General features: G+C 41.8%; 1 protein-coding gene across 1 annotated transcript; it reads left to right on the top strand.

The window, feature by feature from the left end:
- The first annotated feature begins 3,538 nt into the window (after positions 1-3,538).
- On the top strand, positions 3,539-14,066 carry Serpinb12 (serpin family B member 12). Its single transcript, XM_005323006.3, has 7 exons — positions 3,539-3,706; positions 4,472-4,603; positions 5,355-5,495; positions 6,738-6,855; positions 10,655-10,797; positions 11,744-11,911; positions 12,849-14,066. The coding sequence occupies exons 1-7, from the start codon at positions 3,539-3,541 to the stop codon at positions 13,251-13,253; spliced, it is 1,275 nt and encodes a 424-aa protein (XP_005323063.2). The 3' UTR covers positions 13,254-14,066.
- The last annotated feature ends 11,747 nt before the right edge of the window (positions 14,067-25,813 follow it).

The following is a 25,813-nucleotide window of genomic DNA, read 5'->3' as shown; positions in this document are numbered from 1 at the left end:
TTTTTCTGTTTATTTGCTAGTTGAAATTGACCATATCGGTTACACATCCACATTTTTACATAATGCCATATTGACCGTGTTATTTTAGCCCTCAGCTGAAATGTATTTTGTTATATTAAATAAAAAGGAATACTTTTGACCTTCTGAATCATCACGAGGAAAAAAATGATGATAAATACAAAAAAAAAAAAGAAAGAAATTGACACCATAGTGACAATATTTACACCTCGGAAATGGCAAGCTCTAGAAAGTCATGGGGTTTTGCTTGTTTGTTTGTTATTTGTGGGGCGTCAGTTTACTAATAGTCCCTCACGGTTCTTATGTGGCTAACCACCCCCGAGGACAGCCACCCTCCTGACTGCCAAGGCTGCAGATGAGTTTTGCCAATTCTGGGACTTTTCCTGCTCTGTTAGATCATGGATTTCTTAAAGTCAGAAACCGCATCTCATCCGCTTATCTTTTTTTTTACACAGGGACTGACCCAGTGAGAGAATTTTATGCATGATCATTCGAGAGTTAGGTTGCTGTAAGATTTAGACAGTTCCTAATTTAAAAACGAATCCCCAAGACAAACAATCCATCAGAAGATGGTTATGAGATGATATTTTAATCAAGTTATTAAATGATCTTCCCACCTCTCACCTTTTAAACTTGTATGAAGCCAGGAAGGATCTGGCTACTCTACGTGTGCACACCCAGTCAGGTAATAGTTACTGCGATGTTCCGGTGGTTTCTTTCAGTCATTTTTCTACCAATTGTCTTTCTCACCTTTTTTTGGTGGGTCAGGCAGTGTGAAGGCAGCACAGACCTCCCATGGAAGCTTAGAGCTGGTCTGTGGTGTGTAGCCAGGTGACTCTCAGAAAAGGAGACTTGGCTGGGGTGACAACATCATAATAGCTGCCGTCCATCTCAGGAGACTCATGAAAAGTAGTTTACAAATTTGTAGAAGTTTTAGGTAGAAACATGCAGAATTTGGAGGTGTTCTGCGGCTCTCAGAGTGAGAAAGGATACTGCAAGAATTAGAAACAAAGTGCCTAAACCAGGAGAGCAGTCCAGGCACCGAGAGATCTTAGCTTTCTTGTGGCCTGCCGCAGAGGTGTGCAAATCACTTCACTTCACCTGGCTTCAGTTTTGTGTATCTTGAGAAGAAGGGAGTAGGCCCACAAGCAGCCACGCCCTTTCTGAAGTACGTGAGATCGGGTCACTCTGTTCTGGAGGCACTCATGCCAGAGAGAAACACTCTCCCCTCTGTGCCAGGGGCACATCCACAGAAAGGAGCGAAGGCAAAGTTGAGCTGGAGCTTACAGATGCTGGTCAAGACCATTCTGTCTGCATGCATACCCTTCTTTCCTTCAAAATTGCCAGCCTCTGTGGACAAATAGCCAGGGTGGCCCTTACCTTCTCCTCTCTTGATGCTGAAGATTTTCATCAAATATCAGCCTCGCTCCTACAACCACAGCTTTAAAAATATTAGACTGCCTTTTCTATAAAGTTTTATGAAAACCAAAGCCGGTGGAATCCCCTCACCCACGGCTGTCTTTAATGTATTTGTTCTCTTTACTTCCTTGGTAGACCTGTGGCTACTAAGTGGGCCATATGAACCATGCTATAGAGAAAATGTGTTGGATGTGAAGTTATTTCCCAACAAATGCAAAGGTGACTTTCCAGTGTAAGAAGCAAACTGAATTGCCAGACGCACCCAGGATGCACATTATCTGAAAACCACCCACCTGTTAGGGCAGATGGCTCCTGAAAAAAGATGACCTATAATTACCCACAGATTGTTTTAAAATACAGAGCCTATCTCAAATCTAGCTTCCCAGGCACAAAATTGGAAATTCAAAGCAAGTACACATCTGGTAGAAAGAATTTAAGGATAAAAATAGACGAAACTGAACAAGGAGGGAAAATGTGACTAGGTGTGGGGGTATGTAGGACCAGCTTATCCTAAGCTGAGAGCAGGTATTGTAGCCATAGTGGATATAGTAGGAAGAGTAGTTAGTTTGGGATTAAGTATATATGTGATTTGTTTCTTCAGTTTTCTCATCTTGTCAAAGGGGAGCTATAATATCCACCCTGCAGAAATGTGGGGTTAAAGCTAATATATGTAAACTATTCAGATCATATATCAGGTATAAATTTTTAAAAAAAGTTGTCTAAGATTATGTTTTTAAATTAGAATTTATTGGTTATAAAAACATATATTAAACTGGAAAAATGTTAAAGTGTACTGTTCAGCTCAGTAAACTAACTTATTTCATGCTTACTGTGTGGCACACACCTAATGACAAATCTGCAAATTAAGGGGCATATGTTTTCATCTTGGAAATACGCACTCTCCATAAGCAAAGAGACCAAAGAAAAGACATTTAATTTACAAGCCACAGGTCCAAGGTAAGATCTCCAGGGGACTTTCTTGCTACTTCTAGAGTAGCTTGGGGTCAGGGACCAGAAATCTATTCCGAGGAAAGTCACTCTCTTGAAAAGGATGTTGAAAGAATTGACTTCTATACACTCAAGACCTTTGAAGATCTGTTTCCCCTTGAACAATTTAATGACTGCTCAAGTGCCTCCAGTTCTGGAGGCTGCATATGCAATGAGTCAATGGAGGTAAGAATGCTGGCCAGGGTCATGACCCGGGACTGTTTCCCGGGCAAATCCACAGGCACAGACCACTGAGGGGAGAAGGCAAAAGACTTAAGCAGAAACAGGCAGAGCCTGTGGAGGAAGAGGAGGAGGTAGCACGGGGTCTTCTTGGCTGCTGATTTGATGGTGGGGAATGGCAACCTTTGACCATACTGTACCTGAATAAAGGAGGCTCCCCAAAGAAATGAGTAGCATTGTTGTGTCACCAAAAGATCTGTTTAAGTCCTAATCTCTGCAGCTGTGAGTGTGAGCTTAATAAAACAGGGTCATGGAGGACTAAATTAAATGAGGTTATACTGATTTAGGCCTCTAATCCAATGACTGGTGTCTATAAAGGGGAAATTTGGGCACACACTCACTCTTACACACACACATATAGTCAAGGGCATCATGTGCAGATGGAGGTAGAGATTGGAGTGATGTGTCTATAAGCCAAGAAATGTCAAGGTTGCTGGCAGCCACCAGAAGCTGGAAGAGAAGATGTTCCCTGAGAGCATCCAGAAAGAACTGATTCTGCCAACACCTTGATTTTGGACATCTATCTGCCAGAACTGCAGGAGAATAAACTCGTGCTGTTTATGGCACTCAGTTTGTGGTAACTTGTAAGGCAGCTCTGGGAAACTAATCCATACCACTGAACAAAAATAGATTTCTTTCTCTATGGATACAATACTGGCACCATTGTTTGGATATATAATGATGGGTGACCTTAGTTTTCCAGTTTATGAATTATTATTTATTTATTATTAATCACACATTGAATAATTGTCTACGATTTTATCTTGAGTATTAAAAATAAGAATGATTCGTTTGTCTATTTGCCTGTGTTCTCCAATCACCACTTTTTTTCTCTCTCTCTCTTTTTTTGTTTTAGGCAGTTGTCAGTTTTACAATGGAGTCTCTGATTGAAGCAAATACCAAATTTTCCTTGGATCTTTTCCGAGAGATAATCAAAGATGAGAGTCAAAAAAATATCTTTTACTGTCCTCTGAGCCTCTCAGCCGCCCTGGGCATGGTCCGCCTGGGGGCTAGAAATGACAGTGCTCGTCAGATTGATGAGGTGTGTATCCATGAAGGTGCTGCATGGGGTCCTGGACTCCCGGTGCACATTCAAAGTCAGCTGATCCACGGCACAGTGGGCTTGCTTGAGTCCTCATCTTCTCTTCAATTCTACCCGTCTTCAAGGTTCTAACTCCATCTCCTTATGGAGCCTCCCCCCAGCAGACAGCTTTTCCCACTCATCTTCTTTGTCTCTATCTCTGTCTACAAGTCTGTCTCTCTATAATTATCGGTAACAGTGTTAGCTGGTGATTTTTAATATGCGTGCTTTCTCTCTTGCTTATTCCATTAACTAAATCTGTATTAAGCACCAGGTATTTGTCCAGCAGCTCACGTTCTCAGTGTCCTCCTTAGCCCTTCTTTCTCTCTCTCATTCACACCATGTGGGTCAGAAGATTCTGTTGACTTTTCTTTCCAAATATAACCAGAATCCAGATGCTTCTTGCCATCTCCCGGAGGCCTGAACCTCACCATCTCTTCTAACATGGCACTATGGACAGTCTCCTGAAGCTGTTCCCATGGGCCATCTCTTCTCAACACAGCAGCCCGAGAGCCCTTTAAGTCCCTAAATGCTATCCTGGACAGAGGGAACATTCAACCCCAGATCTAAGGAAAGAAGCCTTCATTTCTGTGAAAGATGGTTGATTATTTCGTTCGACTGCATAATCATTGTTACTTGTCACATTATAAAAATGTGACTGAAGCTCTCTCTTGGTGCTTCCTCCTGTTCATATTGTCTGAAAGACCCTCCCCCGTCATCACGCAGGTACTACACTTCAATGAACTTTCCCAGAGTGAAAGCAAAGAACCTGACCCCTGTTTGAAAAGCAAAAAAGCCGCAGAGGTTGACAGTTCCCTGGAAGGGCAGAAAGAAACCACGGAGCCTCTGGATGTGCAGGTGAGCTGCCGCCCGGAACTCCTGCCCTCTTCTTTGCAGACTGCTGGTCCTCGACTGCAACTGGAGAGGGTTACTCATCCCCAGACATGAGTCCTGGCTGCTGTGAACGGCAATAACCTCGTGTGACCTATGATTCCTTTGTAATTAGGCTTTTGATACATCCTTGGCCCTAAGTTAGCTTCTTAATGAGTAAGACCTGGTATCTTCTGCTCAGGATTTAAAAAAAAAAAAAAGTCACTTAGCCCACATCCCCATTACCCGCCTGCCTCCGCAGACCACAGGCTCCCAGGATGGAGTGTGGCTGAAGGTGGAGGGGAGCCAGGGGTCAAGGTGCAGTGGCATCTGCCTCCCTCCACCTCTGCAGCTCTGTTTGGTGCTGAGAGATGCCTTGACACACAATGCTGCCGTGGTCAGCTCAGCCCAGGGGTAGGAAGGACATTCTCCAGGCTCTCCCTACCTCGAAATTTAGGAGGTGGAAGACAATTGGATTTTTTTGTGTCCTTTTGAATACTGAGGGAGCCAGGGTGCCCCTGTGCGTCGCTGGGTCCTAGACCCACTTTTCCTGAGTGATCTTGACTCCACTGTGGGAGCCAGGGTTCCCCGGGACCCCTCTCACCTCCTTTCTCTCTTCTTCACCTCAGAGAACACCCAGCAACTCTGACTGGTCTCTGTGACAATACCCGTCCTTCAGGGGTGTCCGGCTCTCCTGAGAGTCCCGTTTGAGGTCGTGATTTGTCTCTTCTTTTGTTAGGCCAAGTCCTCCAGTGATAAGAATGAGCTGCTCAGCTGCTACTTCGGAAATCTTCTCTCCAAGTTAGGCAGGGTCAAGGTTCACTACACCATGAGCATGGCCAACAGGCTCTATGGAGAGCAGGAATACCCCATCTGCCCGGTGAGTAGAGCGCGACGGGGATGAAAGCCATCACAGAGTGTGCTGCTTGAAAAGCCAGAAGCTGGATAGTTCACCTGCCACCGGGCACACAGAGCTCTCTCGTGGGAGGATGTGCTGTGGACTGGTGGGGTGTCCAGGTCCACCGCCTCCTGTCCCACACCCACCTCTCAACTCAAGTTTACAAGGTCTGTTGTCAGTGCGCAGAGGGGGTGGCCAAAGGGTCATGTGCACAGCGGCCTCGGGAGTGTGCGTGGGCTTGGTAATGACCTTCTAGTGACCTTCTTTCCCAATCCAGGGGCCTGGTAGATTTGGGCTGCCTTCAAGGCACTTCTGTAGAGTCCCCTTTGGTGCCATGATCAGGCAGCCCCAGTGGAAGTGACGTGCTGGGAGCCAGAGCCGTGGATCTGGTCTCAGTGACTCAGCAGCTTCTACTTGGCAGAATGTATCTCAGCTCGGGCTCTGGTCGCCCTCCAGTCTCCAGGAGGAGCCACATACTAAGCCCAGACAAGAGGGATGTGACCGGTGGCACATGAGTGTCACAGCTGTTTAGAGCTGGACTACAGAGGGAAGGAGAGAGCCTACTTTTGACCAAAATAAGTGCGTTCTTTTACAGTGGGAATGACCGGTTATTCCTTAAAAAGTAAATTTTGGGGATATAAATTCAGATATGATACAATTCATCCATTAAAAGTATACAAATCAACAGTTTTGGTATATTACATTGTTCATTTAAAAATTACAGTAAAAATACACGTAGCACAAAATTTGCCATTTTAACCATTTTTTAAGTGCACCATTCAGTGGCCTTAGTTCCATTCACAGTATTGTGTAGCCATTACCCTATAGACTTTGGAAACTTTCTTATTACCCTAAATGAAAACTCTGTGGGCATTAAGGAGGACTTTAATTCTTAAAAACTGAAGCATTTTACAGCTAAGCCTCTTAAGTTACTCTATATTTACTTTGTGATGTCTCCACATGTGGATTATTCAGATAAAACACTGTCTGGCAGGAAAGCCATCTGCCATTGTAACTTCAGACAGCTTCATGAGCGTTGTGTCCTGTTCTGCCATGGTGGCTAACCAGTTCTGGGGTAGAGAGAGCCCGACAGGCCTGCTCCCCCAGCGTTAGGTGACCAGGAGGACATCTTTTCCCTTAGGCTTCCCGTGACTGCCTCCCTCTAAGCTTGTGCATCTCCACATGATTTTATTGTGCTCTTTCCCCTCTATTCCAAATGCATAGGAGTACTTAGATGGTGTGATTCAATTTTACCACACGACGATTGAAAGTGTTGATTTCCGGAAAGACACTGAACAGTCCAGACAAAAGATCAACTTCTGGGTTGAATCTCAATGCCAAGGTAAGGAGGACCAAACGCAACTTAGCTGCTTTTCCTTTCCGTTTCAGAGAAGACTCATCGGCAAGCCCAGCTTTTCAGATTGTTGATCTTTTGGGGACAGATGCTCACATTTGTAGACTGTGTTCAAAACTTGTTTGGAATGAGCATCAAATGTTTCAAATGCTTAGATAGTCTGGTTACTTATTATTGCTCTTTTGCTTGAACATAAATAAAGATGAAATGCCTGCCAACCAGGCCCAGGGCTGGCAGGAGGTTAACTCTTTCCATGAATTTTAAAGGGTTAGTAAAAAGTTAAGATTATGAAGTTATTCAGAGGGACATGGAAATAATAAAACTCTTATACTTATCACCTTTTCACGATGTGTAAAAATGTTTCCTGAGTGAAGGAGAATGTAGACACAGTGGCAAGTGTGACACTTTGAGGCCCGCGTAAATGGGAGGCTCTTTATTATGGAACTCTTCCTGCCCAGCTCCCAGCCAGACGGAGGTCTTTAAGTGGAAGAGAGTCTGTAGGAATGCGGAGCGTCTAAACTGGCCATTCCTCCCAGTCATGTTTAAAATAGGCCCCAGTGTCCTCACTCTCAAACCCACGTATCAACCACACTCTCCTGGCCGCCACGGGTATGTATGGAGTATCCATCATGGACCCTCCCACCAAGGACACTTATTTTTACTATGTCCTGCTCTTTTAACTGTCTTCCTTACAAATTTTCTTAAAGTCACTCAGATATGTGGTAATTCCAAGAAGCACATAAACCGTGCTGCTTTGGAATAATATCATTCTTTGTGAAATACTTATACTTTTCTTAAGTAGGAGGGCCTTCATTCTAGAGATATTTGCATTAGAAGCAAAACAAAATGAAACTATGTCTGAAAGCAGCTGAATTAGTCACGGTCATGGTGTTGACCACCATGCTGGTTCTTAGTGGCTGTGGCTGTAGAATGACAGGGTAGACCCTGGAAGGTCTCTTGCTTCCTTAAAATCCATGATTCTCTAAAATGATGTTTCTTTAGTAAGTAGAACCATTGTCTCATATTCTGAATCAGTTCTACAGGCTCTCATTGTTTTTTTTTTTTTTTTTTTTTTTTTATGCTTCTACTGCTTTATTGTGGAGTTTCCCTCTGCTGGTATGTATGGATCCCTAGAACTTTTGAAATCATATCAGTGTCCTCAGCACTGAATGTTCAAATTTACCCATAATCTTCCCCGTAAGGTATCCATTGAGATAGAAGTTCATCTGTTATATTAGCATTACTGAGAGCTCCATTTCTTGGACTTAAAACATCACATAACAAAAATAATATGGCACACTTAAAAGTATTCTTTGAGCTATTGAGTATTTCAAAGTTACAGCAATGGTTGTGGTGTCTAATATTTACTTATAATTAATATGCAAGTTTACATTGACTTAATAAGGGTCAACCAAGCATGGAAGTTTTCAGTATTTTGTTTGTTTGTTTGTTTTGTTTTATATGATGAACTAAGAGTAAAAGAGAGCTAGAAAGGGTTTAAGGCAGGGGTGTGTTTTTAAAAGATGACTCTGATTGTGGAATGGAGATCAGATCAGAAGTGGACAGAAGGAGACGTGAATGTAGATGGTCAGGGCACCAAGACAGAAGAAGAGGAGCTGGTGACTGGGACCACTTGGTGGCAGAGGAGGTGGCAAGAGGAGGATGGATTGGAGAAGTACTATGAGGTGGATCAGAAGGATTTTTATCAACCACTTAAGTAGGTGAAGGATTGTTTGATAAGAGCTGGAGAGTGACTCATAATGCTCTGATCTGAACATTTTAATATACCCAAATGAAGACATTGCCTATGTGCCACCCTATTCATGTGTCCTATAACATGTGTCCAATATTTTAATGAAAAATTTCAAACAGATTAAGGATTTTACTATAGGGAAATATGCCCTATCCATGATCACGTTTTTAAAAAATTGTTTCTAAGGGCATTGTGGAATGTAATCTGTACGTGTAATTGTATCTGTAATCCCAGTCACTTGGGAGGCTGAGGCAGGAAGTATGCAAGTTCAAGGTCACCCTTAGCAACCTAGCAAGACCCTGTCTCAAAATAAAAATTAAAAAGGACTGAAGATGTACCTTAGTGGTAAAGAACCCTTGGATTTAATACCCAGTACCCCCTCAAAATGATAAAATATTCATGACCAGTTTATATCCTTAGGTTTGAGGTCTTATTTATTGTAGTCATTACTATTTAAAGATTAGTTTTGTTCATAATGTGTATATATGCTTGCTGGATTGACTTAGCTATTCTGTAATGTCTACATATTTGAAAATGTTATATGGTACATGATAAATATGTACAATTATTAATTAAAAAGTTCACTTCATTGTGAACTTGCTTCTGGACTCAGCCAGCATCGAGAGGACTCAACTTCTCCAGGTCTTTTTCCTATTTCTTGGTTACTTACAGTGGTCTTGTCTCTCCACTCTATTTCTTCCTAGATTTATCCCCCACTAGCCCCAGGTCAGAGACTCAAACCTCCCACAGGGAAGCGGTCTGAGGTCTCCTTGGCAGTGCTTGGGAAAGGAGGCTGGAGACCAGCCCCATGTTGCTCTAGGTGCGGCCTAGACAGTGCTCCCTTCTTCCAGTGCGCCCCAGGGTTGCAAAGCCCAAGGAACTCAACCCCTCAGGCTGAAAGGGTTTTAGCAGACAGGGCTGAGGCAAACTGCTGAACGCAGACCAGGGCATTTTTTGCTTGCCCATGTGGGGGTTGAGGAAAATGTTCATGTACCTGAGATAAAGGTAGAGGGCTACTTCTGCCTTCACCGTAAGATGGTAACCCTGGGCATCTGCTCACATTCTTAGTGACCGCAGCCTGGGAACAGCGGTGGACTTACTTCAGTTGTCTTTGTTACCTGGTGCAGTGCCCTGTGCCCCTCTCTTCCATCAGCAGGCTTCTGCTTCCTGTCTCTAGTCTTCCTCACGCAGCCCCAGGCCCAGCTTACCTCTGGTAATCTCTCAGGGATTTAAGTCCCGGGCTTCCTGAGGTAAAGGTCTTCCCTTCTCAAACCTCAGCCTGTGTTCTAGTAAGTGGCCCATTTGGTACATCGGGGTGGAAAGGTGCACCCCGGGCGGTGGGGGGGCTGCTCCTGACAGCGTGGGGCTTTCCTAGTCATCCCCAGGGCTGTGTACTGTGGGTCAACAGAGGGAAGAGGTCAGGGCTGAGTCTAGGTGGCCTTGCTGCTTCTTGGCTGCTGGGTATCACCTCTCATTGCCGCAGTCTGTGTTCCATAAAGAAGAGACAATGGTATCTGCCTCTCATGGCTTATGTGGGGCGAACTGAAAGAAGGCTTGTGAAAGTCCCCACAAAAGAGGCTTTATATCAAGGCCTAGTACGTTTTTGTGTGTATTTGTTTGAGTGTAACCGTATGTACTGCACCTTGACGAGAGCTTGAAAGAGGCAGTTAATACCATAGCTGTTTTCTCAAGGAGACTCCAAAATAGTCAGGTGGTCGGATCTCTAACTTGAAAGATGAACCATGGAATTAGCTACCTGATGACAATTCCAATTAAAAGTGGAGTGGAGAGTTGGAGGAGAGTCCTTAGTCTGATTGGATCCTCCTTCAGGGCAGAGTGGGGGTTCCTCTCCTCCTCACCCCTCTTTACCTGCACTGCTTCTCCACCTGCAGCACCCTCACTTTGTTTTCTTGTCAACTCTTGAACCAGACACTCTAACTCTGGGGATGTTAAGATGCATTAAAATATCCTTGTCTCGATGAAGACTTATGACATAATTCACACTCAGGATATTCTCTGGCGCATCTCTATTAGGTAAAATCAAGGAACTCTTCAGCAAGGACACCATCAATGACAAGACTGTGCTGGTGTTGGTGAATGCCGTGTACTTCAAGGCCAAATGGGAACAACGTTTTGACTGTGACAACACAGTTGATGAACCTTTCTTTCTGAATGAGGTACTTGTACGACAGCCTGTAGACTTTTAGATATTCCATTCATGATTTCCCCTGACAATGGTTTGCAGTTTGTGGTCCCCTAACAATGGTTTGCAGGTCTCGGAATTGCAGCTCACATTTACCATCCTAGCACTCAGGGCTTACCAAAGTCAGCACCTGAAGTTCCTTGAGCATTCTTGTGCCAGGTGCTGCACTGTCTGCTTTCTGTTCATCATTTCATCTGTCCTCCAAAATGACGTTACGAAGTGGATGCTACTATTACAATGTAGGAGTTGAAGGAAAAATGCAAAGGCCAAGTTACTCAGCCATGCATTAGGAGTTACTTCCGTGTTTACCCCCAAACCCATGTTCTAAGCCACTGGGATGAGACGAGGCAGCCAGCCACCAGTTAGCTGTTTTGCTTTGTTATCGGGGACAGTTTTTTCCCCTCTGTGTCCTAGATTGCTGACTTCCCCACCTCAAGGTTATTGGGAGGCTCAGGTGCTCTGGGTAGTGCCCTTTCCTCTGAAGGAAACTGTGGACCTGGGGCTGTTATTGAATGTGTGGGTGATTACCATTTAGCCATGGGTCCTCTGGGTGCTGTGGAGGGGTCGACCAGGCCAGAGGGGACGGTGGCACGAGACCAAGGGGCTGGGTCGGAGCAGGCCTAGGAGATGGGGAGCTTGCTGGGCTTGCTTTGGCTGACGAGGCTGTGGGAGGTGTCTGGATAGGAAGCCTACCCACAAAAGTCTTGAGAACTGACTAAAAACACAGGAAGATCTCGTTGGCAGAGGAAAGACTGACTGCTCCATGGACAGAGGCTCTCCTAGGAGGGGTTGCTGCCATGGTTGGGACTTCTGGAACAGACTCTTCTCATCTTGAAGAAGCCCTGTTCTCAGGGAAGTTGGGACCATGGGGTCTGTGAGCTCACATGGCCCACTGTGACTTCCTGCCTCGTCACCCACAGAATGAAGAGAAGACGGTAAAGATGATGAAGCAGAAGGGCACCTTTAGAATCGGCTTCATAGAGGAGCTGCAGGCACAGATCCTGGAGATGAAGTACACCACGGGGAAGGTCAGCATGTTCGTCCTGCTGCCACCTTGCTCTGAAGACAACATGAAGGGCCTGAAAGAGGTGAGTCTGCATTTCATGTCTGTACTGCGTTCACCTGCAGATCCCTGGAGAACAATGATATTATTATCCACCAACCTGAGAAAGAATGGTATCTTAGCCACCAGAGATATTGAAGACTTACAACGATTTGGATTAGATTAGATATCTTTTCTTATTTGTTTAAGCCAAAAGAATGCACACCGAAACTATTGAAATAGAAGTGTCATCTCTTAAATCGTAGCCTTCTGCAATCATTTTTCCCCACCAAGGAATCTGAGTGCTGAGTCACTTGAGAACTGTCACAAATGAAATAGCTTTCCGTTTTTCCCTGCGTATGCTGACTTCTGGTCTCTTCCTTAGACTACTTTGCTGTAGAGCAACTAAAGACTCTCTAACTGCATTGTGTTTTTGGATACAAACACTTTGACAAAAATACTTTAAGGAAGGAATTAATGCAGGCTGGGGAGGCTACCCTGGGGTAAAAAGATAGATGAGGGAAAAGGTGAGAGAGAAATACTACTATAGTAATCACAATCACAGTAACAACGATTATTCAGAATTTACCATGTGCCAGCACTTTGTTAAATACTTCACACATGTTATTTTTCTCAATCCTTGAGAGAGCATAAACGTCTTATCTCTGTTTTATAGAAGAGGAAATTTAACTGTGAAATGTTAGGGCTTGCTCAGGCTCGCCCAGCTGAGCTTTGCTGGTCTTTGAACATGAGTCTGTCCAGCACCAGAGCACAGTGGAACCCAAATTGTCCTGTAACTTTTAGAGAGGAAAGAGGTTTCCTTGGAGGAGTTTTAAATGAAATCAGACCATTTGAGGGTTATAGAAAGACCTTGAAGTGTGTCTGTAACTGACTGTCAAATGGTCTTAGGCACTTTGAAGTAATTGGGGTATTCTTTGCAGGTTTACAGTCTGATCCTTAATGTTATTTTCTTACTCTTGTAGCTTGAAAGGGAAATAAGTTATGAAAAACTCAGGGCCTGGACTAGCTCAGAAAACATGTCAGAAGCAAAAGTAGCCATCTCCTTCCCCCAGTTCACCCTGGAAGACAGCTACGACCTCAACTCCATTCTGCAAGACATGGGTATCACGGATATCTTTGATGAGACGAAGGCTGACCTCTCGGGAATCTCTCCCAGCACCAATCTGTACTTGTCCAAGATTGTGCACAAGACCTTCGTGGAGGTGGATGAAAATGGCACCCAGGCTGCGGCAGCCAGCGGGGTGGTTGGCATGGAAAAGTCACTGCCGTCCTGGGTGGAGTTCAACGCCAACAGGCCTTTTCTCTTTTTCATCAGACACAACAAAACCCAGACCATTCTTTTTTGTGGCAGGGTCTGCAGTCCTTGAAGGGACCCACTGTCCAGCACTGGGGTGTGGGAGGAAAGTGGCAGTGGTCTTCCTTCCCCTGTGTAATGAGGGCACCTGTGCATTTGCTGCTATCCAGAGCTGACTGCATCCTGCTCCAGCCCCGAGCTGCCTCCCCCAGCCATCAGCCGGAGTTTGTCCTGATCTTTTTCACCCTGAAGCTGATTTTCATCTGTCTGTTCCTAATGAAGGGCCCTTGCTGCCTCTCTCTCCCTTTCTACCTGCGACTTTCAAGCATATAAATTCACCCTCTGTGACCTGATCAATGAAGTTTCGAATGGTATTGATTTTATGTAAGATACTTACCTCCTTATGAAGGAATTCTGAAAGCTCATTGACAGAGTACCTTTCAGAGATGGAAAACTCAGAAGCCACTTCAACATGGGGGTAGCAAGAGTAAACGTCTGGAATGTGTTTGGGAAACTCAGCTCTGTTCTAGGGCAGTTATGGTCCTGGCCCTTGCTGGGCAAGAGGCCCTGCCTCCTCCTCTTACTTCTTCCACTGCATGGAAGATGTCCTGGAAGGTCTTTTCACTTGGGAGAAAATAGCATCTGGGGGTGTATTTAAACCGTAGCTCAAGGATGTGTGGATCCCCAGCCAGCACTCACTCTGCATACAGCGGGAGAATATTTGTTTTGTGATTTTGACACTGACCCAGGAAAGTGATAAGAGGATTTAAAAAAGTTTGGTCTCAGTTTTTCTTATCAAAACTGCTAGAGTATCATGAAGCACTTCCCCTGTCTCTTCTTCGTGCCCTTCCTTAGAGAATTCCCATCTGTAGTTCATTGCTGCCAAATGCCCAGTGTGTTGTAGTGGGCAGCTGGGCTCCCCACTCCCTGCTCTCTGGCAGCAGGGACCTATTTGCTCTTCCAGAGGGCCTTCTGCCTGGTGATGCTACTGGTAGGAACAGTCCTGTGCCTGGGCTGATGCAGGTGGAATCCTTCCTAGGATGTCTGCTGGGTTCACACTGAGGTCTAGGTCACTGGAAGTATGACACCTGAGTGTGCAGACCCCAGACCCCCCCTCCCCACTCTGTTCTCCTGAAGAGCTCTCTGAGTTCATGATCTCCCTTAGTGAAAGGCCCTGAATGACCACTGCCATGTCCAACTGTAGGGATTTGTCAGTCTCTTTTGTGATTTGGGTTGTGGTCCAGCTTTATTGCCATGCCTGTGACTCCCCTGCTCCCATCTGTCTCTGTGCTGGTTAAGGGTGGCTGTGGCAGTTAACTTAGGAGTAGGAAGGTCACCTTTACATGACCCGATGCTGGCCTCCTCCCCATCCCTTGGTGTTGAGGGCCACAACAAGTTGCTTGTCACCTCCTGGTTATTTGCCCAGCCAGACTGAGGCACCTTGGGACTTCTTTGTGCTCTGAGAGACAAACTCCATTCTCTCCCTGCAGTCTTCTCTTTGTGGAAACTTATTGATGGAGTAGAACAATCTGTCACTCACTGGTGATGTGGGGAGGTTCGAGGCATGAAGGAACTTTCTTTTCTCTGCTTTTCTTGAACCAGCAAGATTGACCTTGCAATATGGCAGTTGGAGGCAGAAAGAGCACCAAGTCAGTAGGTTGCTGTGATTGCTAGAAAACCCACGAGATGAAAATCACGAGGAGGACAAACTCCTCTGCTTTTCAGTTCAAGGTCCCCTCCATCCAGCAATGTTGACTGATAAAACAAACAAGGTAATGAAGATGACAAAACAATCGCTTTCTTATTGCTATGACTATTCTGGCAAGGGGACCATGGGTGGATAGGCCCCCACAGGCCCACTGATGCTGTGCAAACAGACCAGAATCCCTAAAATCCCAGTAAACATACTCTGTGTTCTCTTTTATCTTGACGCAAGTCCTCCTTGTGATTTCCTACAGTGTTGAATAAATATTCTCCCCTCAAACTCCTCCCCACTTTTTTCCTTGAGCTGGGGCAAGCCAGAACATGTTGCTCCATTCCTAATTGCTGTTTACTTCTTTTGCATGCATGGCATCTTCAAAATCACAACATCATTAACATGAAACAGAGGTCCAACTGGGACAGCAGAACGAGGAATCTGTGCAGCTGCCTCAGTGGATTCTTTGTTCCATGAAGATTGAAGATGAATTTCACGTGAATTCTTCATCCTCATTCTTCATGTTAGGCTTTTGGTTCCCCAAGTCCATTTTTTTATCCTAGCCTTTGCACTCAATCTAAATAATCCAAATCTTTTTCTTCTTACTCAATAAAAATAACAAAATAAATTTCTATTCATGCATATTTCTAACGAGGATATTAAATCTATAGACTTAATTTGCAAGTTGTCACATTCTAATACAACAGGTTTTCCTTCTAAGTAATGTTATCTATCATGTGCATCAAAGTTTTAGCTACAGACGGGTGAAAAAGATTTCAAAAGCATTCAGATGAACAACAGTGGGGTTGAGAGAAATCCATACACCCATTATTGACACACAAACATTCTGAGTAGATCATCTCATAATCCAGGTGAAAACTATGGGGAAAAAATAGGATTATGAAAAAAAATAATGGTAAGAAAAAATACATCATGATATAGACACAAAAAGGAGACTTCATAAGAATGATTTATAGCAAGAAGCAGAATAAAATTTTAGAAAACTTTTTGGCGTGCTTAACAGTATTTCAATAGACCAGACATCTATGGGATTAGATTAGATAAATGCTCTTGAAATATTAGAAGACTGCCAGGGAAATCAAAAGCACAAGAAGAATTTAAATAGGTTTTGAAGGCCGTCAAGGAGCGAAACTGGCTCACTGGAAAATTTAGTGATGAATAGGGCACATTCAAGTTCTTAGAACATACAAGAAATAACAGGAGTGAAGTTGGTAGACACAAAGAAAGAATAAAAAGTAAACCCAAGAATTATGGTGTTTCTGAGGAAGAAAGCGGATTACTGGCATGGATTCAATAATCAAAGACATAATGTAAGAAAACCTTCTTGGTTGTTTGATTACACCTATTGATTTCCAAGACAAGTAATAAAAAATGGACATGCCAAGAAAATTGTAAAACAAATGATTGAGAAAATAATCCTATCAGTACCTAAGGAGAAAAGAAAATAGTTTATGTGTAAAGGATAAAAAAAAAAAAGCAGATAGAACTCAAACACTTTTTTGTTTTTGTTTTTGGTTAAGTGTCTGAACACAATGAAACCTAGTATGAAGGGAAAATACATGATTAAATGATTTCATATTGGTCAAATTGGTCTTCTGTGAAAATACAAAAGAAAATTGTTTTCAGACATACTTCTGTGTGTGAGTGTTGTTATGTTTAAATTCCCAATACCTGGCACCATGCTGGAAACAATCACAGAAACTAAAATTAAATGCATGTTGCTTTGAGTGAATCTAATACAGCCAAGACTCAAAAATCTACCATTGAAATCCCTTCAGTAAAAATATGACCTCAGTTTATAATCAAAGTAAAAAAAGATAAATTTCTTATTTAAAATTCTCACTGTGCCTAAAAATTTTTGGCAGCGGTAACTCTTTCTGTTAGCACTGATTTTCTTTCTTTCTTTCTTTCTTTTTAAATGTTGGATCCAGGCATGGATGAGTTTCAATACTCTGAATAAACTCCAGCCATGAAATCTCTGAGTTGGAACAGTGGTAACACCTAATACTAAGGTCTTGTTGAGTGCCAAAATTGGTCAAAGAAACCTTCATAGGCAATAACACATTTAATCCTCTCAGTTATCCTGAGGAGTAAGTTTTTATTATTGTTCACAGTGAACAGATGATAAGTAATTGCCTTAAAGTCACACAGGAAGCAAATAGTTAACCCTGGATTTGAACCAGGCTGTCTGGCTGGATGTCTTACAGTTGAGAGATAACCACTACTTTATCTTTCCAAATAGAAGTAAAGAACATAAAGGATTATTTGCTTCCATTTTTAAAATCTACATATGCGAACTGTGAAGGCTAAAAACTTATTCAAGGTAAAGTTCTGGGTGGTGGAGTAGAGTCTAGAGAATGCTGGTTCTTAAAGATTGTGGATAGAGGACTCAGGAAGCTGCTGTTTATAAGGTGGCAATAGCAGTAGCCAGGCAATATCAGAGAGAAGTTTCCATGCAAAATTTGAAGCCATTGCCATTTGTCTAAGAGCACACCCAGTCCCTCCCATTCCCAAACTGTGAAGGCCAGCTGTGGAAACCCCTAAAGTGCATGCACTGGCCCCCTAATGAGGGGATTGAATGAAAAAATAAGCCTATCACATAGACCTTCCAAATGTGTGAAGAATACAACATTCTTCATATAGGAGGAAATCAACCTCAGCTGAGTTACTAGGTCAAACAAGAGACTTTAAACATGTAAATAATAAGATTAATAACATTCATAAAATAAGGCCAGGGAACTAAGAGATTCATTTATAGTTTCTGGGATTAATTTAGTTATTACAAATGATCAGTAAATAGACTGAGTATCAGAGTGCACACAGCTGAGGATCAGCTGGAAGATTGAGTTTTGGAGTTCTAGGGAAAAAAAAAAGAATAGAAAGGCAAAGCAATAGAAAGTACTTAAAAAGGTTAAGAGTCATTTGAGGTAGTATAAGAAATTCCAACATTCATTAATGGACATTTCAGGGATAAAAACAGAAAGAAATTGAAGGAATGAAGTTCCTTAATACGTATGAAATTAAAAACAATCATATTTCCACCCTGGCAAAATTATAGTGGATCAAAGAAAAAAGAAAGTATTCTAAAAGCATCGTGAGTTATAAGACATAGAATTTATAAAATGGAATAAAAATCAGATTGAGCTCAGGTTTCTCTTTGGTCCTACAAGAAGAAAGAACCTTATTTTAAAGTTCTGAGGAAAACATTATGAAAGTCAACTGTCTTGTCCATACAAGTTGTGGGTATTCAAGAGTGAGAGCAACTTGCATGAACAAGGACTTCAAGTTTCCTACCTGTCCCCTTTAACCTAAAGGAATGTCTGGAAGTTCCGGTCCAAAAAAATCTAAAAATGAACTGGTGAAGAAAATCTGAGATATGGCTAACAATGATGGAGAGAGAGAGAGAGAGAGAGAGAGAGAGAGAGAGAGAGAGAGAGAGAGAGAGAGAGAGAGAGAGAGAGAATGAATATGAGAATGAATGAGAATTCATGAGGGACTACCATGTGTGGATATGGAGGCTAAGAAGTTCCAGCAAAGGCTGTCTGCCAGCTGGACAGTCAGGACAGCCTGTGGCATAGTCCAGGCTGAGAGGGAAGGTTAACCACCAGGTGAGTGCAGGGGTGTGTGTGTGTGTGTGTGTGTGTGTGTGTGTGTGTGTGTGTGTGTTGTGACTCCTGATATGAGCATGACTCCAAGTCTCCAAGACTGGGCAGCCAATGGTGTTATTCCATTGTGGTGTGTGTGTATGTGTGTCTGTGTGTGTGTGTGTGTGTGTGTGTGTGTTGGGGGGAGTGCTATTTATGTCCACTCTGAAATTATGATTTTTAAATGATATTTAGTCCATGGGTTAGTGTTATATTGCAGCTTTACCCCCTCATGATTGATTTATTGGGGAGTATTTCCATCAGCTGAAAGGTGTTGCTCCACTGTTTTCTTTTCATAGTAATTGGGAATATTTTTTGGCACTTATTTTTCCTGTGCATACAAAGCATTTCCCGACTAAAATTGACTGGCAGCTGTGTGAAGGTACTTTCTGTGCCTTGTTTTGTTTACTTGGTTCAAGATTGCCCTCTTCTGTTGAAATAGTTAAGTGCAGTTTAAAAAATAAATGGTACTATAAACATGGATGTGGCTGCGTTACCTTAGTGTGCTGATTTAAGTCCTTTGAGTTTAGACCAAGGAGTGGGATAGCTGGGTCAAATGGTGGTTCCAGTCCAAGTTTTCTAAGGAATATCCATACTGCTTTCTAGACTGGTTATACCAATTCGCAGTCCCACCAGCAATAAATGAGTGTGCCTTTCCCCCCAAATCCTGTTTATAGCAGCTCAGTTCACAATAGATAAACTGTGGAAGCAAACTAGATGCCCTTCAATAGATGAATGAATAAAGAAACTGTGGCACATATACACCATGGAATATTACTCAGCATTAAAAGAGAATAAAATTATGGCATTTGCAGGTAAATGCTGGAGTTGGAGAATATCATGCTGAGTAAAGTAAGCCAATCCCAAAAAACCAAAGGCCGAATGTTCTCTCTGATAAGTGGATGCTGATCCATAAAACGGGGTGTGTGGGGGGGGTGGGGGGGACATGGGAAAAATGGAGGAACTTTGATGGGACAAAAGGGAGGGTGGGGTGTGGAGGGGGCATAGGGGTAGGAAAGATGGTGAAATGAGATGGACATCATTACCCTAGGTACATTTATGGCTGCACATATGGTGCGATGCTACATCATGTACAACCAGAGGAATGTAAAGTTGGCTGCAACTGTGTACAATGAATCAAAATACATTCTGCTGTCATGTATACCTAATTAAAATAAATTTTTAAAATGTGATAAAAACCAAGAAATTTTTAAAAAAACAATCAAAAATATTAATATGGAGAAATATAAATATTCATAAAAATCTTCATGTGACAATATGGGTGAAAACATATATATATATATATATAATCTTATACAGGGAAATTTTTAAAAAAATGGTGCCTTACTTGCTATCTTGTTGATCTGTGTGTTCACAGGTTTGAAATTAAATGGCTTTTGTGACACTCTGGCAAAGTTCTATCAAAGGAATAAATACTGGTAAAAATATACTGACACTGTTCAGAGATTTTAGGATCATCTTTAGAAAATCCAAATGATCAGCTGAAAATTTACCAAAAGAATGTTCTTTACCATGGTTATCTAGATCTGACCCCCAATGCTCAGTAATAACTACTGACAGATGAAATACTTTCTTTAATTTATAGCATCTAATTCTGTTTAACATTACCTTGTTATTTACTTATTGTAAACATCTCCCCAATAGAATGAATATTTAATGAGAAAAAAAACCTTTTATCATATTCATGAATGTACTTCAGTACTTAAACTAGCATCTGATTCAGAGTAGATGTTTAAAAAATATTTTTGAATAAACAAATGAGCGGAAAAACCCAAACCCATATTCACAGAAGCACCCAAACTATAAAATGTCTATGAACAAACCTAGTGAGACATTTTTGGAATAACACTAAAAGGGAAATATTAAAATATGAACATATGTTTACTAAACTGTCATGAAGTGAATATTCTGCAACCACCTCACAAATAAAGAAAGAGAATATTATCATCACTCCAAAGTACAACCTTGTGTCCCTTTCCAATTATTTCTTCCTTCCTTCTCTTCAAAGTGTAACCAGCATGCTGACTTGTAACCCTTTCATTTAGTTATGAAATTTCCAAATTTCTGTAAGTATAATCATACTGTATGTATTCTTTTCCAATTGTCTTCTTTTTTCCCCCAATTTTGTTTGTAAAATTCTTCTGTTTTTGTTGTCATCGCTGTGTAGAGTTTTAACTACATGAACATTCCATAATTTATTTGCATTTACTGTTGCTGCACATTTGGGTTCTAGGGTTGGGCTATCATGAATAATGCTGCTATAAACCTTTGTGTACATGCCTCTGGGGGCCCTGAGCTCACATTTACTTTGGGTGTATACCTCAGGTGGAATTACCAGCTCATCGGTATATATATTTTCAATTTTTACAGTGTCTTTGGATTAGTGAATGTGTTTAAATTTTATGTAGTACAATTTGTTAATGTTACTGCAAATGCTTTCATATATTCCACTTATCTCTTCAATCCATTTAGCAAATTTATGGTGCAAAGCAGGAGTCCAGATTTCTTTTTTCTCCTTGTGGATGTCCAATGGGATCAGCACAATTTAGCGTAAAGGCCACTCCTTTCTCGTTGTTCTGTAGCAACACTTGTTTTTTTTTTTTTCTTTTTAAACAAGTATTCACATCTGTACTGATGCTTTTCTGGGTCTCTGTTCTGGCCTATCCTTTGTCAAAACCAGACTGACTTAATTATTTAATAATAAGTCTTGCTATCTGAGAGAACAGGTCTTACCTCCCTCCGCCTCCTCCTCCTTCAGAAGTGTCTTGGTAACTCCTGGCCTTTGAATATTTCTTATTAATTTGAAGTCAGTGGCTAAATTTTTGAAAAATGAAACCTGTGATTTAGATCGAGTGATTTTGAGAAGATGGATATCTTTATAATATTGAATCTTCTAAACCATAATTAAAACAAAATAGATTCCTCCAAAATCACATACAAGAGTATGTGATTTTTTTTTTTTTTTACGTTTTAAATTGACACGTTAAATTGTATGTATTTATTTGGTACAGCATGATTCTTTGATTGTGATTTATGTGTGTGTGTAATAACTAATTATAGCTAATTAGCACATACATTATCTTATATAACTTTTTGATACTTTTAAATTGTATATTTTTAAAAATTCTAAAACATATTGCTAGTTTATTAAAATATCTGATTTTTATTTTGATCTTGCATTAAATAATATTGTTAAACTGGCTTTCTAACTCTCAATGTCTCAATTCTTTTGTGAATGATAGTTTGATTTTTCCTTTTGAATCTTTTTTTTTCTTTTGAACAATTAACTAATTATTCAATTAATTATTTGCCTTATTGTGCTTGCTAGGATGCCTGGTTCAATTCTGAATGAAGGCAGTAATAGTGGGCATAGTGTTTTTTTGTATGTGTGTAATAATGTTTATCAGCCAAAAATTGTACCAAGTTGCAATTCTTTCTTCTGGATTCAATGTATTAACTTTAAATTATTTGAAATAAAATATTACTGTAATCAATATTTTATTTTGATCAAGATTGCATATACAATTAAAATTAATACATATAAACTTACATTCCAGAAATTCTTAAACTCATATTTAATTTTTTTTTTTTGGTACCGGGAATTGAACCTTGGGCATTTTACCACTGAGCTACATCCTCAGACTCTATGTTTTTGATCACAAAGAAAAAACTAGGTTTTTCTCTCTTTGTTTCTTTCTATTTATAAACTCTATTTAAGGATGCATAAGATGATATGTTTCTTGTTCAATATATAAACATGACAATTTTCCCACTTAATGGGTTAATTCTAAAAGGCTACAATTTAAGTCCAAAGATCTTGACAAGCCATGAAAAAGTATATCTAAGGGAGGATAATTGCAAGAATTGTGGAGGAATTTTGGAAAGCAAGAAATAATGAGGGGGGGCTGGGGATGTGGCTCAGCGGTAGCGCGCTCGCCTGGCATGCGTGCGGCCCGGGTTCGATCCTCAGCACCACATACCAACAAAGATGTTGTGTCTGCCAAGAACTAAAAAATAAATATTAAAAATTCTCTCTCTCTCTCTCCTCTCTAACTCTCCTCTCGCACTCTCTCTTTAAAAAAAAAAAAAAAAGAAATAATGAGGGGCTTGGGACAGATGTCCAAACACTTTGAGGTCAGGTGCCCTAGAAACAAAGCAAAGACAATGATTTTTATTCAGATAATTTTTCTAGGAGGAGGAGATGTTTCTTGGAGAAAAGTAGGACAGGGCAAAGGAAAAAATGTGGATGGATCATGGGATTTCAGCTGGAAGTCGGCTGATCCCATGGGAGCAGACTTTGCACTACAAAGTCACACCTGCTGTGAGGGGGTCTTTTCATACCCTCATGCCAACCAGTGGTGCCTGAGGTGTCCCCTGATTGAGGGGAGGAGTGGTGTGTGGCTTCCAGACAGGTGGGTCCCTTTAGCTGAGAGTCATTGGGCCCAGAAAAGGAAGCTCTCTACTATCAGCCTAAACAGCAACGGTGGCAGATGCAGGGTGATAGGTGTAAGGCTGGGAAAGAGACACGCACCACATTACAGGCTTGAAGAAACAAATGTTACAATCAGCATCAGTAACGGACATGCAGAGGTTGCACCAGGACTGTGAGTTATGGGGCAGGGGGGAAATCGTCAGAGCTCTGCTTCAGGGACTATTTCCTTTCCTTACTCAGAAGCACAGGGACTATTTTTATGGTTTTAATCATTAACATATTTTTTTTTCAACTGGGGCAGTTTTACAACCAGAAAGAAGAGACAGATAAAATAGAAGAGTAGTGGGAGCCCAAGGATTGGGGTTGTGAAGATTCTGACAGTTAGGCTCAGAGAGCATATGGAAGGGGTCTGGGGTGGGCTGGAGGGGCTTCAGTGTCCAGCAGGATGGAGCAGGTCCTGGTGATGAAAATAGCTAGTGTATGACCCCTGGGGTGGGCTGCTACAGGAGAGGCAAGGCCAGGTCAGGGAAGCGAGAGCCATCCACATGGATGGTGCTGGTGGCACTCAGGGTGGACAGGGAGGCGGGGTGCAGAGCACCTGTGGCCCTATGGTTCGGAAAGGGGAAATACAGGTGTAACTCTCCAAGGGGACACTGGAGGCAAAGGAAGGAAGAAAGGCTTGGAAAAGCAAGATTAGGGGGCAGGCAAGGAAAGGGGACCTTGCTTCCCCATCCCAAGGTGGTGGTGGCTGTTCCTGGAGAAGACAGTTGTGGGACATAGTTGTCCTTAGGGCAAGGCCAGGTTTCTCTGTGAGAGAGGGCCACAGAGGAAAGGCTTCAGAAAAGAACAGGGGGCGCCTGGACAGAGCTATGCAATGAGACAGAGAGGGCCACAGAGAAAGGACAGGGAAGACAGACTGATAGGGATGTTAAAATACGGAGCATTATTGTCAACGCAAGGATTTCATGCCGTTTTATAAAACTAACGTCTCCATTTCATTGGCATCCAGGGTTTATTTTATAACTAAGTGTTAACTCTTTCTACACCTTACTCATTTTGCATATTTCTCAGTGACAACTAAAAAACCAAAAAAACCCCACAAAGCTAATTGCATACTACATTGAGTTTACTTAAAGAAATATAATAAGAAAAAAAAAAAAAGAAAAGAAACTGAGTATGGAGAGTGGCACCAGCAGGATCCACACCTAAGGCTGCTCTTCTTCAGGCCCATGCTGTTGTCTAGCAACAATGATAAATCTTCACACCCTGCTGAGATCTAGACTAATCCAAATGCTGTTTCTTTTAATGAACTAGCAGAGCCAGTAGGGATGCCCCAGCGTTGGCAGGAAAAACTGGAATTTGGAGGTCTAATTTCCTATGAAGTTTTGTTCTTTAGTAATATTCTTTTCCTAAGATTAGGGAGGTTTTTGGATATTTACACATTATTGGTAATTAGCACAGGGTGTAGTGCATTCTAGACTTAATAAGTATTTATTGAATGAATTGAAATAAGTGTTTTAAATTAATGGACAGAATACATGAGAACAAATGTGGTTTTGTGGTGTGTGTGTGTGTGTGTGTGTGTGTGTGTGTGTATGAGAGCCACATGCTCCTTTTTCTGGTCCTTTTCTAGCAAGACAGTTTTCATTTTCTTCTTTGCACATGGCATCCCAAAGTAACTGCAAAACTAGCTTCATCATGGAGAATGGCTTGTCAGGACACGACTCTGTTCACCTGTGGTAACTCAAGTATGCCTTTAATTCATGTCTTCATCAGACTATATAAACCAGTGGTTCCCAACCTTGGCTGCATAACCCAGTCACCTGGGGTGATACAAATGTGGATGCCTGCTTCCCATCCCAGAGATGCTAGCTCAGGCAGTCTGTTTTTTTTTTTTTTTTTTTTTTAAGTTCCCTGGGATATTTTAATGTCCTTCCGAGGTGCAAAACAAATGCTTTAAACAGTTATTTCCAGAGGGTCCCCAGTATCACCAGGAATGAAGGCTCCCTCCGGCCCCACCCTTCGGTCATAATTCACTTGACCTGGATATTCTATTTCTATCCTTTAGTCCTTGTTTGGTTTCAAGCTCCTGCTTTAATTCTTGTTTTGTTCTGTGATTTATTTGGATCTCTTTATGCTCAAGCTCCCAAAAAAGAACTTCTACATATAATCCCAGCTGCTCGGGAGGCTGAGACAGGAAGATTGCAAGTTCAAGGCCAGTCTCAGTAAACTGAGTGAGGAGGCCCTAAGCAACTCAGTGAGACCTTGTCTCAAAATGAAAAATAAAAAGGGTTGGCCACTGGGTTAAATCCCCAGCTACCCCCTGCCCCCATTCCCCCCATTTTTTTTCCTAAAGGATTTTGGAGTTAGAATTTAAACTACTCATTCCCTCTGTGTCTAAAGTGCATACTCTGTGAAGTATAGTTGATTCACAGCTGCTCACAACTTCAAGTGAATGACTTCATGGCCAAGAATGAAGATGTAAGGAATTAAATCCTCAGTTTTGTCATAAACCTTGCATGCTATTTTTATTAGGGAAATTATCATTGAGAAACCAAATGTCGTTTCACTGGAAATACAAACTGTAATGACTAGGGAGAGGCAGAGACAAGAGCTATAAATGAAGGATCTGAGCTGCTCATTTCACATAAGCTTCCTAGTTCCTTGTGCAACCACATCAGTCTCTCCAAGAGCCAGGTAAGTTCTTCTTTTAGCTAACTTAAGACTTCTGTGTTTTGAGAATATGAATGTTTATCAATTTGAAAGAAGTACTTTTTATTGTGCATAGGCTTTTCTTTAGGCGGCTTTATTTAATTCTG

The sequence above is a fragment of the Ictidomys tridecemlineatus genome, chromosome 13 (genome assembly GCF_052094955.1).
Source record: "Ictidomys tridecemlineatus isolate mIctTri1 chromosome 13, mIctTri1.hap1, whole genome shotgun sequence".
Taxonomy (NCBI): Eukaryota; Metazoa; Chordata; class Mammalia; order Rodentia; family Sciuridae; genus Ictidomys; species Ictidomys tridecemlineatus.
Note: the sequence above shows the minus strand (reverse complement) of the source record. Positions and strands in the feature narration are given on the sequence as shown.